The sequence below is a fragment of the Gigantopelta aegis genome, unplaced genomic scaffold (genome assembly GCF_016097555.1).
Source record: "Gigantopelta aegis isolate Gae_Host unplaced genomic scaffold, Gae_host_genome ctg2214_pilon_pilon:::fragment_1, whole genome shotgun sequence".
Lineage (NCBI taxonomy): Eukaryota > Metazoa > Mollusca > Gastropoda > Neomphalida > Peltospiridae > Gigantopelta > Gigantopelta aegis.
This window is the reverse complement of record NW_024532871.1, coordinates 12501-26793: the sequence shown is the minus strand read 5'-3', so window position 1 is coordinate 26793 and position 14293 is coordinate 12501. Positions and strand designations below refer to the sequence as shown.

At 41.0% G+C, this 14293-nt stretch overlaps 1 protein-coding gene across 1 annotated transcript in view; it reads left to right on the top strand.

The window, feature by feature from the left end:
* The first annotated feature begins 655 nt into the window (after positions 1-655).
* The window catches only part of LOC121391359 (endoglucanase A-like), a 24415-nt gene continuing 10777 nt past the window's right edge, over positions 656-14293 (top strand). The window contains exons 1-6 of the mRNA XM_041523017.1: positions 656-758; positions 1795-1965; positions 2493-2680; positions 3355-3514; positions 6518-6629; positions 7489-7639. Coding sequence (XP_041378951.1) covers positions 722-758; positions 1795-1965; positions 2493-2680; positions 3355-3514; positions 6518-6629; positions 7489-7639 — 819 coding nt within the window. The 5' untranslated portion in view covers positions 656-721. The remainder of the gene's footprint in view (positions 759-1794; positions 1966-2492; positions 2681-3354; positions 3515-6517; positions 6630-7488; positions 7640-14293) is intronic.

The following is a 14293-nucleotide window of genomic DNA, read 5'->3' as shown; positions in this document are numbered from 1 at the left end:
AAAGTGCTAGATAATAATGTAATATAACCACTCGTTTAGTATTATGTATTCAATGAAGTGCTGGATGACAATATAACATAACCACTCGTGTAGTATTATATATACATTAAAGTCCTGGATGACAATATAACATAACCACTCGTGTAGTATTATATATACATTAAAGTGTTAGATAACAATATAATATAACCACTCGTGTAGTATTATATATACATTAAAGTCCTGGATGACAATATAACATAACCACTCGTTTAGTATTATGTATTCAATGAAGTGCTAGATGACATTTTTTTTTCTTCAGATGTGGGACATCAACATTCTGTCACAAAGAGATGTATCTGATGACGTCACTGAACTTCTTGTCACTAGCAGGGCATACAAAAATAAACTAAACGTCGGTGCGCAGCTGTGTTTCGGTTTTGTCGCATCTGTAGGAAACAGCCGAAAACTCGATAAAAGCCACATTCATATGACGCTGAAATTTACGACAATAGGCTGCACTGACCTGCTTACGTCACCAAGTAAAACAGTACCGGATAAAATCACCATGACAACAGCATATTTCACTACTCCACTGTTGACCACTACAACCATGCGAGGGACATCAGTATCAGGCGATGAGACTGAAACGACGCAGTCCCCATCTTCGTTACCAACCACTGCCAGCACGTCAGCAGTCACTGACCCAAAGACGACTACAGACACGACAAACGTAAAGGACATGTCAACATCACCCTCGCACACCACACCTACTCCAGGTACAGACAGAACATCGTTGTGTACATTATAAATACGTAACTGTTATAATAATGATAGCAAATGTAAATAGTCCACCAGCCAAACGGGCTTTTATGGGTGAAGTTGAAAGGTTTATTTATTTATTTATTTTATTAAATTTATTTAATGATGTTTGAGACCATAAAATATGAAGAATCAGCTTGATGACATTTTACCATTCCTGGGGTGGGTTTTTTCCTAATTTTATACATCCAATATGGCAGCCACTGTACATTGAAGATTTTGTTTCATTCGTGTTCACAGCAGTTGCTAATGGTAACACGTGTTGTGGTTTACATGTATTAAACAATTTTATTGTTCAATGGTAAACCCTGTCTTGTACCTTTTAACATTCAATTCTTCATATTTCCAATTTTAAATAGTTTTTATTTTATTTTTACATAAAATAACACTTTGGGATTTCCATCTGTCCATATGTCTGTCTGTGTGTCGGGGTAAATATAATGCGTCAAGAGTGGCAGTTGGGCGCGATATAAACTGTATGAAACAAGCCGTGGACAGTAATTATACTTAATTTCGTTATAATGAGTCTATATTAGCCGATTCTCTTCTTAATGATGTCTAGTTTGTTTTCTTCAAAATGATTCTGGCATCATAATTAGAGCAATAAATATATTTTATTTTTCGTCATATATATTCTTTATTAATTGCTTTTCATCATATGTTTAGTTGTTTCCTTTTAGCTAAGCTTATTTTATTTATACTGATTTAACTTGGATATAATGATTAGAACACGAAATATATTTATACTGATTTAACTTGGATATAATGATTAGAACACGAAATATATTTATACTGATTTAACTTGGATATAATGATTAGAACACGAAATATATTTATACTGATTTAACTTGGATATAATGATTAGAACACGAAATATATTTTACTGGTCGTCACGAAGATTCGTGAATATTTATCAGCTCCTTCTCTCATATCTGCAGTGCTGTTTATTTCCATCAGCTGAATTTATGTCTTGGTTTTATTTACCTTCCTTAGACGAGCCGTCAACGTACAACTTCTCACGACTCTTGGAGCTCTCTATTCTGTTCTATGAAGCGCAGAGGTCAGGTCACCTGCCAGCCAATAACAGAGTTCCCTGGAGAAATCATTCCGCACTCACAGACGGAAGTGACGTAGAATTAGATCTTACTGGCGGCTGGTATGACGGTAAACATCGGTGTATATTATGAAGTAGAGTTCAAATTATACAGGTTAGAAGTGCTTTTAATTAATTAAAATGATTCCTTTTGCTAGCATGAACGTACACGATGAGTGTGGTCGGGGTCAATCCACCCCACACCAGTGATGGAGCAAATGTTCGCATTCGGGGGAAAAACATAGCAACATTCTGGCAAAAAGAGCTGGCCTGAAAAACGTTTTCCATTTATTTCCATTATTCTATTCACAATATTAGTAATCGGTGTAAAAATGCGTATTGATTTCTTTGGAACCCTATATAGCTGTTGGGTAGTAATGCTAATATGAATACACGTTAATACGTAAAATCTGTCTACCACCTCTCCCTCCCCCTACACAATTGGGAATCTGTTTGCTATTCACCTCATTTACTCAATTTTCCAATTGAGGTTCAAATGCGCTTTCGCCAAGCAAAACCCACCAGCGTTAAACGCAACTGCTTGCTCAGTGTGCTACTGGAGCCAGTTTACGAGTTCTAACACACATTCGTTTTGTAGCTGGCGACACGATCAAGTTCACGCTTCCAATGGCGGCGTCTGTGACCCGACTGGCGTGGAGCCTGATCATGTGGCCGGATGCCTACAGCACTTCCGGTCAGACGGAGTACATGTTTGATTGTATCAAGTGGCCACTGGACTACTTCCTCAAGTGTTGGAACTCAGCCACTCAGGTCTTCTATGTACAGGTGAGCGAAATAGATCTGGCCCACCAGCCTAGGTTGTGTAGTGGTTAAGCAATTGACACCGACTGGTACCGGGTACGCACCGCAGAACCAGCTCCCACTCAGAGTTTGACAGCTTATTTGGTAGGTGTATGTCCACTGCACCGACTTGTCTCTAAACATTACCATTAACCCCTGCTGTGGTAAACCAACTCACGTGCATCGTGTGCCCAAGACAGCGTACTTGAACCTCAGTTCGACATAAGCACGAAAATGAAGTTAAAATGAAACGCAATAAAGATCTGGTCCAATGCTTATAAACCTTCTGTATAAACATTCAGCGCTTAAAGGTGGATTGTGCTAATACCAGTTATAATGTATTTAGAGTGTGGACGTAGCTTTATATATACATGACCTGACTGCTTCCTAAAGCGTCTTAGTTCAACAACTCAGATGATCAATGTTAATCTTAGCTGTAAGTGTCGGACAACTTAAAATAAATTTCTTTGTACAGGTAAATTTTTATTGTTTCAAATAATGTTCTCAAAGCCACAACTGCGCATGCCTTTTGTTCTTCTGCTTTAATCCAAGAAATAGCACAGAATTTCATTAATGAAACCACATTTTACACATTCGTATGAAATACATAGCGCATGTCATATCTCAACAGCAATTTGAATATTTCATTGTATATTCAGGTTGGCGACATTGAACATGACCACGCTGTATGGACCAGACCACAGGACATGACAATGCCACGGCCCGCTTACAGTGTTACTACATCCAATCCCGGAAGTGACGTAGCCGGAAACACTGCTGCCGCGATGGCAGCTGGAGCTATTGCATTCAAAACAAAAGGTGCACACTATGTTGTTGATAGTTATTGTCCACTTCTCAACATGTCTTTCTTTTAGATACAGATACATAGATTTAGAGAAAGGGTGGGGTTTAAAAAGGGTAAGACATATTGGTTTAAACGTGAGCTGTCGACATTAAGACATAACAAATGCCAAGTAGAATATTGGTTTAAACGTGAGCTGTTGACAATTTTTTACCCGACTCGTGACTGCCTTTTTTCTTCTAACCTTTCAAGTCCAACTCAGTGCTTCCTAATTTGGCTCCTTATCCTATCTTTGAACTTCTTTTGCCATCCCACTCCACATCACAGTCCTTGCCTCCAACCGCGAAGGGTGCTTGTCTCTTGTGGGTATCCATGAGCTTGACCACTTCGAGAGTGCTGGCTATCTGTGAGGTTTGGAGACAATTATTACTGTGTCATGTAACTACGACGCATATTCTGCCCTCACGCGCTTCCAACGCTTATGCGTTTTCTGTCCATTTATCATCACATGTAAGGGCGAAAAGTTATTTTGTAGGTCTGCTTCCTGCCAATAAACAAATCACAACTAAACCGGAGAAAATTTTTATATTGTCCAATGTCAAAAGCGTCGGCCTACAGGAATCAATCTTATGACCTATCGCACCTTACACAAGCGCTTTTCTGGTTGGACTATACCAATTCAAATCCCATAGGCGACCATGTTAACGTTTGCGTTTAAAAACACTATATGCAATATATCAACCAAACTGTGACCCATAAAATATCAGTACTACAACCCCTACCTCAAAGTATTAACTGCAGAAAATGGTACCTTTCATGGCTCATTTTCGGTATAACCAGATGTTTCTGCAACACCCCTAGTTTCGCACACAATTTTAGTACTTTTTTTTACAGGTACCCCATACATGTTCCAAGCACAAGGCTACTTGACACGGTGGTACTACATCAAATAAAATTGCATACATTTTTAGCCCAGATGAAACTAATTTTTTTTACAACCAACACACTCACATTTATAACCAATCACAGGACTTGTGGTGTTAACTTCTCTATCAAAAGTTCGGTACACCCAGCCGGAAATTAATTGGTATAGTGCAACCTATACTGATAACATACATGTTTCAAAAGGTGGTGAATCATGTGTTTTTATGACAACCAGGATCTGGTGTCTTCTGACATAAACTGACAACCTCACTGAAACTGTTGTTTCTACAGTGCAACCTAATTTAATGTACACCTCACAAAACACATGTATTTTGTACAGTTTTGTACAAATGCAATATGTCATATTTGAAAAAATATTTTTTTTTTAAATAATACTCCTGAAGATATTTATTGTCAGATGTGTGTGTGTGCTCAGCTATATATGTAGAGACAGCATGGCTATTCAGAGTACCTCAACTCCTTAAACTTATTCCATTGAAACACATGTACTTGACTGACCCCTAGATTATGAAGACCTCAATAGGCACATCAAAGAAATATCAGTATTAAAAAACATACAATGTCTGAGGAAGGAAAAACCAACATGACTGCATCTGTATGAAGTAATGACTTAATGTCCTGCACATCACTGTTGGAAGAAAATCCTGTATGCTGAGTGTGGGCATCTTCAAGTTACCATGTGCGGGAATTTCAAATCCATCAGCTATGCAGATTTTCAAATTGGACCATCAAAACCATTGGCAGCCACCAATATTCCTGACTATATTTTATGTATACCCTACTGTAGTTGGAGGTTTTAAAAATTTGTTATATCTGGAATTATCATGCAGCTTTCGCATATTTATTTTTGATTCATTACTAAAAAAACCTGTTTTTAAGTGACATAATTACCCGAACATCTATTTTATTGCATTATTTTCTAATTCAGATCAATACATAATGTATATTGGATGTATTCCTACAATCTGTAATCCAGCATATCATTTAGCTATTAACATTGGATAATACAGCATTAACAATAAAATAAATCATCAAATTACACCAAGGTAGATAATCAAATCTGGAAAAATTGGTTCCAAATCTAGTATACACTTAAAATACACTTCATGGGAGCAAACTAAGTGATTATTTTTAAAAAAGAGTTGATCTGGAGACCTAAAGATATGTTTAACAAGCTTATTGTTATGTATAAATGAGAACAGAAGGCACAATAGTGACAAAAAATTTAATTATGGCTTTGGTAAAAAAATTCTTCAAAGTAAAAAAATGTTTCCCCTAAAACTACAAATTTGTCTAAAATATGACTTAGCACCCTATAAATATGCCAAAAGGACAATAAAAATCAAGGTCTTTAAAAAGTTAAGCTATCAGAAGTACACACATGAAACATTAACTATGTTTATAGAAGTTAAAGACATTATCCCAATATTGGCACATGTTATTTTTAATATAAAAATAAATTGCTATTAAAATCTAAGTTCAGACTGCCTAGATATATTAACATATTTAAGAGCAGTTGTATATGGCAAGTCAAACACCATGTAAATAAGAACATTCAAATCTGTATAGTATGAATTATAGGCCAAAACCAACTTTTCCTCTGCTAATTTTTGTTCAAACTCCATTCAGAGCTATGTACAGTAATTATTGTCAAGGTCAAGGTCATTGTGAACTTGCATGGCCGAGTGACGGCTAATTAATCAAATAGTGTAGTTTAATTTAATTAAATCACAAAAATCATAATCTTTTTTATTATGCACTGAATATGTGCTATAGGTTGGACTATACCAATTCAAATCCCATAGGCGACCATGTTAACGTTTGCGTTTAAAAACACTATATGCAATATATCAACCAAACTGTGACCCATAAATATCAGTACTACAACCCCTACCTCAAAGTATTAACTGCAGAAAATGGTACCTTTCATGGCTCATTTTCGGTATAACCAGATGTTTCTGCAACACCCCTAGTTTCGCACAAAATTTTAGTACTTTTTTTTACAGGTACCCCATACATGTTCCAAGCACAAGGCTTGTAAATACATATAACAATTCCTTCCTTGTTTGTTACAGACTCGGTCTACTCTGCTCGACTTCTGACGGCGGCGAGGACGCTGTATGATTTCGCTGTCAGGAACACGGGCATATACAGTGTCAGTGTGCCACAAGCACACACGGCTTATGGGTAACCTATAGGTTCATTTATCCTACATCTATCAGTGTGTAGTGGACCATGACGCAACACTGCTGTTACGGTTTATATACTTTAGTCCTTCCCACAGGGAATGTCTTTTTTTATACTATGGAATTTACTACAAGTTATTTATTTCTGAGCCGATTGGTTTTGTTTAATTGCACACAAAAATAATTAGTTTTTTTTGTTTTTTATGGTTATTTAAAAAAAAACGTTTACTTTTCTTCTTACGTCAAATTAAACTAAAATTATTTACCAGAAAACAAAATGTTGTAGGAGGATGGGACGGACTGTAGATAGTTGTACAAATAGTCGTAGTATCATTTTTTATGCTAGTTAATACTTATTCAAAACAGTTGTTTCACTGTTGTACTATGCTAGATAGTTATACAAAATAGACGTTTCAATATCATCGTTGTTTTATGCTGGATAATTATATAAAACAGACGTATCATCAGTAATGTAACTGACACTGGAACTATTTTCAAGTCATACTTAGAAAAAATAAATGAACATTGATCCGTTTAACTTCGACATGATGTTTCTAAACTCGACTCCACTTTGAGGATGAACATGCCAATGTTTATACTGTGTACTAGCCTTTTGTCTCGATGTTTGAAATAATCGAAAATTGCCATTGATTCACGTTCGACATAAGGTAATCTTATTTAGAGCACTATCCTTATGCTTCGTGCCGACATTTGTGTCTTGTTTTGTTGCGGTTATTTACTCGAATTAACCCAATAATTCGACACGCCGTAATTTGTAAATGATTTTTTTTTTCGCTTTTTGCTAACTTGAATTTCGTGTAGATTCCCTATAATTTCGACAGTCCTACGTGCCGTTTCAGCTCGAGCGGGTATAAGGACGAGCTGTCACTGGCGGCGGTGTGGCTGTACAAGGCAACGGGAGAACAACACTATCTGGACGCCGCGGTCGACTCCAAGCCCACGTGGGTCCCCTGGGCACTCGACTGGGACGACAAGTCAGCGGCCGCTGCGGTGAGGACACGTTGTTATCTTTATCAATGGAGTTAATATCAGTTAAACAGTTAAAGTTTATTATCTTTTACGACCTTACTGTAATTTACTAGAAAATACTGATGTATTCATCATCAGCTATTGGATGTCAGATAGGACCTATTGTTGTCTTAGAGGAAGCCCGTCAGGCTAATTTACTAGAAAATACTGATGTATTCATCATCAGCTATTGGATGTCAGATAGGACCTATTGTTGTCTTAGAGGAAGCCCGTCAGGCTAATTTACTAGAAAATACTGATGTATTCATCATCAGCTATTGGATGTCAGATAGGACCTATTGTTGTCTTAGAGGAAGCCCGTCAGGCTAATTTACTAGAAAATACTGATGTATTCATCATCAGCTATTGGATGTCAGATAGGACCTATTGTTGTCTTAGAGGAAGCCCGTCAGGCTAATGTAAGGCAACACACCGCCATTTGTCGTGTCGTTACTGGTCAGGGGCCATGTTCACGAAGCTATCGTTGTACATAACGACATCGTTAAGGCGTCGTGGAGGAACATATGATGTGCCAGAAAGTGTCGATCCGGCTGTCGGTTACTAGCAATATCGTTATATTAACAACAGCTCCTACCCTGTTGTTAGAGTGTCGTAAAGTAAAATGTTTGTCGTATTTGAGCATGAAAAAAACGGAATATTGTTTTAATCGTACAATTCGGTGTCAACATTCGACATCCTGCACAATGACAACTGCGATGGTTGTAATACTAAGGATTGGCCCTTATAGAAGAAGACAGACAGTGCCAAGAGCCTTCAGGGATAGACATGATCCTCTTGATTACATGGATGACAATGAATTACAAGACCGATACAGAATGGATAGGAGAGGAATATTGTATCTATGCAATACATTGCAAATGGATCTCGAGAGACAGACGCGCAGAAGTGGTGCGTTACCGGTGTCGATACAAATTGTAGCAGCCCTACGTTATTATGCTACAGGACGTTTTCAGGCAGTAACATGTGATGTACATGGTATTAGCCAGTACTCCGTTTCTAGGTGCATACACGCAGTTTCAAAGTCTATTGCAGAATGTACATGTAAAATTCCCTTACACGGATGCTGAAATGAGAAACACAAAAGAAGATTTCTTTAAATTGGCAAATTTCCCCAACGTTCTCGGGGCCTTAGATGGAACTCTCATCCCAGTGCAAGGCCCTTCTCGTGACGAACACTTGTATGTCAGCCACAAAGGATACCATGCTATCAACGTTCAGTGCATAGTGTCAGCTAATGGTGTTTTCTTGAACATCGTGACAAAATGGCCTGGTGCAACACATGATGCACTGATATGGAGAAATAGTGGAATTGCGGAATTGTTTGAGAATGGTCAAGTTGATTGCGGTATGTTATTAGGGGATTCAGGATACCCTATTAGACCATTGCTAATGACTCCGCTCTTGCAGCCGGCATCACGACAAGAAAGAGCACACTACAGAGCCCACAAAACCACTAGAAGCTCCTGCGAGAGAGCATTTGGTGTGTGGAAATCAAGATGGCGCTGCCTACATAAGTCGGGAGGATACATGATGTTTATTCTAGAGCGATGTGTCCTTGTCATCGTTGCAACTGCTCTTCTTGAGAACATTTGCAAAGATATCTTGATCCCAGATCCCCAAATGACGTTATTGGTGGCACAAGTGACGTACTAGGTAAGGTGGTAGATCACGAAGTCAACGATGCTAGAGACGATCAATTGCGAAGAGATGGAGTAGCTAGGATTTGTCTAAATATGTAGCATGTACATTGTGGTAACGAATCAAGATTACAATAGACATGATAAAGCTCCTCCTTGTTTCACAGAGATAAACCTTTCTATTGCGGCCAGTTTTTGTTTTTCTACAGCTAAGCGACATTTTTCAACTTCTAGACGTTTCTTTTCCACTGCAAGTCTTTGTTGGTCAGTCACATATAAAAATGCAATTGTGATAAATCATATGAAATAGGGGTGGGACGTAGCCAAGTGGTCTAGCGCTCGCTCGATGCGTGGTCGGTCTGGGATCGATCCCCGTCGGTGGGCCCATTTGGTTATTTCTCGTTCCAGCCAGTGCACCACGACTGGTATATGTGGTATGTACTACTCTGTCTGTGGGATGGTGCATATAAAAGATTCATTGCTGCTAATCGAAAAGAGTAGCCCATGGAGTGGCGACAGCGGGTTTCCTCTCTCAATACCTGTGTTGTCCTTAACCATATGTCTGACGTCATATAATCGTAAATAAAATGTGTTGAGTGCGTCGTTAAATAAAACATTTCTTTCTTTCTTTATATACTCTTCAAAAGAAGAAACGCAAAACCACATTGTCGTAACATTTGGAGAATTGATTTAATTATTGAATGGTGAGTCCGATAATTACCAAATGTTGCAGGATTGTTCACAGTTCACTCTAGTCCATTGTGAGTAAGTGATAGGACACACCACCAAGGTCAAGGTCATCTGGAGTCAATACCGGGTGTGGCCTCCGCGTGTGTTGATAACTGCCTGGCACCGCCTGCCCATTGAAGCAACCAGAGTACGGATGACGTCCCGGGGGATGGTGGCCCACTCGGCCTGCAAGGCTGCTGCCAGCTCGGGCAGGGTCTGGGGCTGTGGTTGTCGCTGTCGGAGGCGTCGGTCCAACTCGTCCCATAGATGCTCAATTGGGTTCACATCCGGTGATATCGATGGCCAAGGAAGGACATTAATGTTGTTGTTCTGTAGGAAAGCCGTTGTGAGACGTGCTGTGTGAGGCCTGGCGTTGTCATGTTGGAACACTGCGTTGGCGTTGGCCATAACTGGAACGATGTGTGGCCGGAGGATCTGGTCAATGTAGCCCTGTGCATTCAGGTTGCCCTGCACGTGGACCAGGTCAGTTCTGCCAGTGTGTGAGATGGCTGCCCACACCATGACACTACCCCCGCCGAATCTGTCCACTTCCTGCACGCAGTTTGCCGCATAACGTTCACCACGACGCCTATACACGCGACATCTTCCATCATGACGTCGGAGCAGAAATCGGAACTCGTCACTGAACCACACCTGTCTCCATCGCAGTTGAGGCCATTGTCGATGAATCTGGCACCACTGCAGTCGGAGTCGACGGTGTTGTGGTGTTAAGATGACACCTCGAACTGGACGTCTGGCACGAATTCCTACCTCACGTAGGCGGTTCCGTACGGTCTGGTCGGATATCCTGCGCAAACCTGGTATTGCTGCGGCTGTGGAGGTGGCAGTAGTCAATCGTTCCCGAAGGTGGCGTACCCGGATGTAGCGGTCCTGCCCGGGGGTAGTGACCCGTGGTCGACCGGATCTAGGGAGGTCACGTGTTGATCCATGTTGCTGGTAACGGTCCCACAGTCTGGATATGGTGCTTGGGGACACATGGAATGCCCTGGCAACGGCCGTTCTGGATTCGCCTGCGTCTAGTCGGCCGATGGCATTGTTTCTCTGCGGTTCACTGAGACGTGGCATGTCCTGGATTGTCAACTGTCGGCCAGATACAGAGGCCAGGCAAGCGAACACCCTGCACTTTTATACTGTCGGTGTTCATGTTGCACGTGCAGACAACGCACGTGCAGTGGTGACATGGTTTGCACGTGGCTGCGTTTTTGCGAATATTCACATTTTGGAACTTTATTGTACAGTAGCTGCCTTTTATCGAATGGTACCGTGGGAATGTGTTTGGGACATGCAATGACCTTATATTCACAAAGCATGAACCGGTAGGAAACATAAAATCGGAGTTATAACCCATTTGTACCCTTTTGCGTTTCTTTTTTTGAAGAGTATATATAAGTACGCAATATGACTTTTATCATATTTAACTTAGCCACTAAAAGCGGCCTAGAAGTACGATAAAAACTCAATATAATATAATAGGTCATATAAAATTTCATTTCTGAGATGCGTTTGGTATCTATTTCGCGCCTCTGTACCAAACGAAACAGGGATTTCCCATGTTACGACATGCTTCCAACGACAGTATAACGATACTGTAACTGCACGTTCGACTAACTGTCGCTCAACGTATCGTTATGGTGTCGTTAATGTACTTTTGCGACGTCGCTAGGACATAACGACCGACAGCTTCGGGAACATGGCCCCAGGTCAGGTCAAAGAGTTTAACGTGCACATTCAGAACAGGCTGTTGTAGCGCACGCCTGTCATGGGCACGTCCAGGACAGGAAAGGTGTGGGGTTGGTAGGAAGGGGGACCGCCTGCACTGGCAGGTGCAAGTGAGCACCAGCAATCCGACAGGGGCCGATAACAGGCGGAGGTTGGTATGGTGCTATGGAATTTGGAATGTCCCGAAGGATTAAGCCAAAGAGAAAGGGTGCGCAGTTTTGTGAAGGAGATTAGGCGCAATTTTGAACGGTCAGCCAAAAGGAAAAATATGGAGCTACTTGTAGTTTTGGAAGATTAGTGCACCGAGAGTAACTCGTTAAATGGACCTAGTTGGTGTTGACATGTCTCCCTAGGTTGCCCAAAGGGGCCCTTAAACGGGCCTGATCTGTTCAGATTGTGTGTCGTTACTGAGGTCAGGTCATAGGGTTTACGTGCACATTCAGAGCAAGCTGTTGTAGCGCACGCCGTGTCGTTACTAATGCCAATGCCAAAAAGGTTAACGTGCACATTCGGAGCAAGCTGTTGTAGCGCACGCATGTCCTGGGCACAAGTACCGGCCTCGGCCGGTTCCTCCGTCCAGGACAGGAAGAGGTTGGGGAGGTGAAGGAGGGACCGCCTGCACTGGCAGGTGCAAGGGAGCACCAGCAGTCCAACCGTAGTTGGTAACATGCGGGAGGTGGTATGGTGCTATGTAATTTGGAATGTCCCGTAGGATTAAGCCAAAGAGAAATGGTGCGCATTGTAATGAAGGAAGTTTGGCGTAATTTTGATGGTCGTTCTAAAGGTGAATGGTAGGGAGCTACGTATAAGTTTGGATTTTAGCAGGCCGAGAGTAGCTCGTAGTTAAGATTGCGGATGATGAGGTGTCTCCCTAGGTTGTCCATAGGGCCTTTAGAAAGGGCCTGATCTCTTCTGATCGTGGCATGACAACCCAGGGGAGACTCGAGCAATTGTGTATATATCGGGAGAGGCAAAGGCGCTTTTTGGTGTACCAGGGGTTTCCGTCGGTGGTGTGGTCGTTGTGTCATCCTCTTCCGATTCCAAGTGCCCAAGAAGTCCATACCAGCAGCAAGGATTTTTGGGGGTTGGATGGAGGAAGCCAGTGTTCTTTTGTCCAGCTTCCTCCGGGTGCCATACATTTGTGTACTTGGAGCCGGTTTTCTTTTGTGCGACTCCTTATTGGAGCACGTGCTGGGCCATTATTTTTTTATTTTTGGGCTGATGCATTGTTATCATTAGTCAATGCATCCTATATAGAATGTTGCGTGTGCGCATACTGTATATCTGTGTACCTATTTATTGTGTTATGGTTGTTCATATTGTCCTAGGTCCCTAATGTAATTATCCAATGGCTGACCAGAGCCTCCCATCCCCCTCCCTCCTTGAATTGCACATTTGAATGCAAGGAAGGGGTGGTAGGATTAAACTATCCTAGCTATCTAATTTGAAGGGAATTTCCCTTATAGTGTAGGTATTGGTTTAAAAAGCCTGATGCTTCACATGGTAATTTTTGGTAGTAGGTAATTTTCATTAGGCAGTGTGGTTTGCTAGCTCTAATATTATTAATCGGGGTGCCTCCCATTTCCTCCCAGGACCCCCAGGGAAATAGTATAGTTGGTTGTCTATTAATTACTAATATAATATTCTTACTTAGTATCTTGTCTTCTTATCTGGTTAGATATCTGCTAGTTGGCAATCTACCGGCCTCGATGGCGTCGTGGTTAGGTCATCGGTCTACAGGCTGGTAGGTACTGGGTTCGGATCCCAGTCGAGGCATAGGATTTTTATTCCAGATACCGACTCCAAACCCTGAGTGAGTGCTCCGCAAGGCTCAATGGGTAGGTGTAAAACCACTTGCACCGACCAGTGATCCATAACTGGTTCAACAAAGGCCATGGTTTGTGCTATCCTGCCTGTGGGAAGCGCAAATAAAAGATCCCTTGCTGTCTGTCGTAAAAGAGTAGCCTATGTGGCGACAGCGGGTTTCCTCTAAACAACAGTGTCAGAATGACTATATGTTTGACGTCCAATAGCCGATGATAAGATAAAAAAATCAATGTGCTCTAGTGGCGTCGTTAAATAAAACAAACTTTACTTTTGTTGGCAATCTGAAAAACTCACCTTAATCTGCTGTAATAAAATGGTTCCAACTGCCAAGACATGTATAAGTGTAAACAAAGAAGTGAAAGCTATGTACAGGTGGATTGGACCAACAGGAAAGCTGAAAAAAAGAAGTTATAATTAAAGGCTTCCTATCTTGGTTAAGATCTCAATTGGTTGTTCAAGTGACCAATTGGATTAGTGTAATTACAGTTCCTATCTGGCTAATAAAAGGGGAGAAATGAATTATAGCCTTCATTCACGATGACGAGAGTGGCTATGTGTCGTTACTTGCTGTAGCAGCTTAATATAGTCCGGTTTAGGAAATAGTTCCTCATAAAAAAAATATACTACAAAATTCTGATATGCTTTTTGAAATCTTTCTTTGCTGATTACACGTACGTTGCCC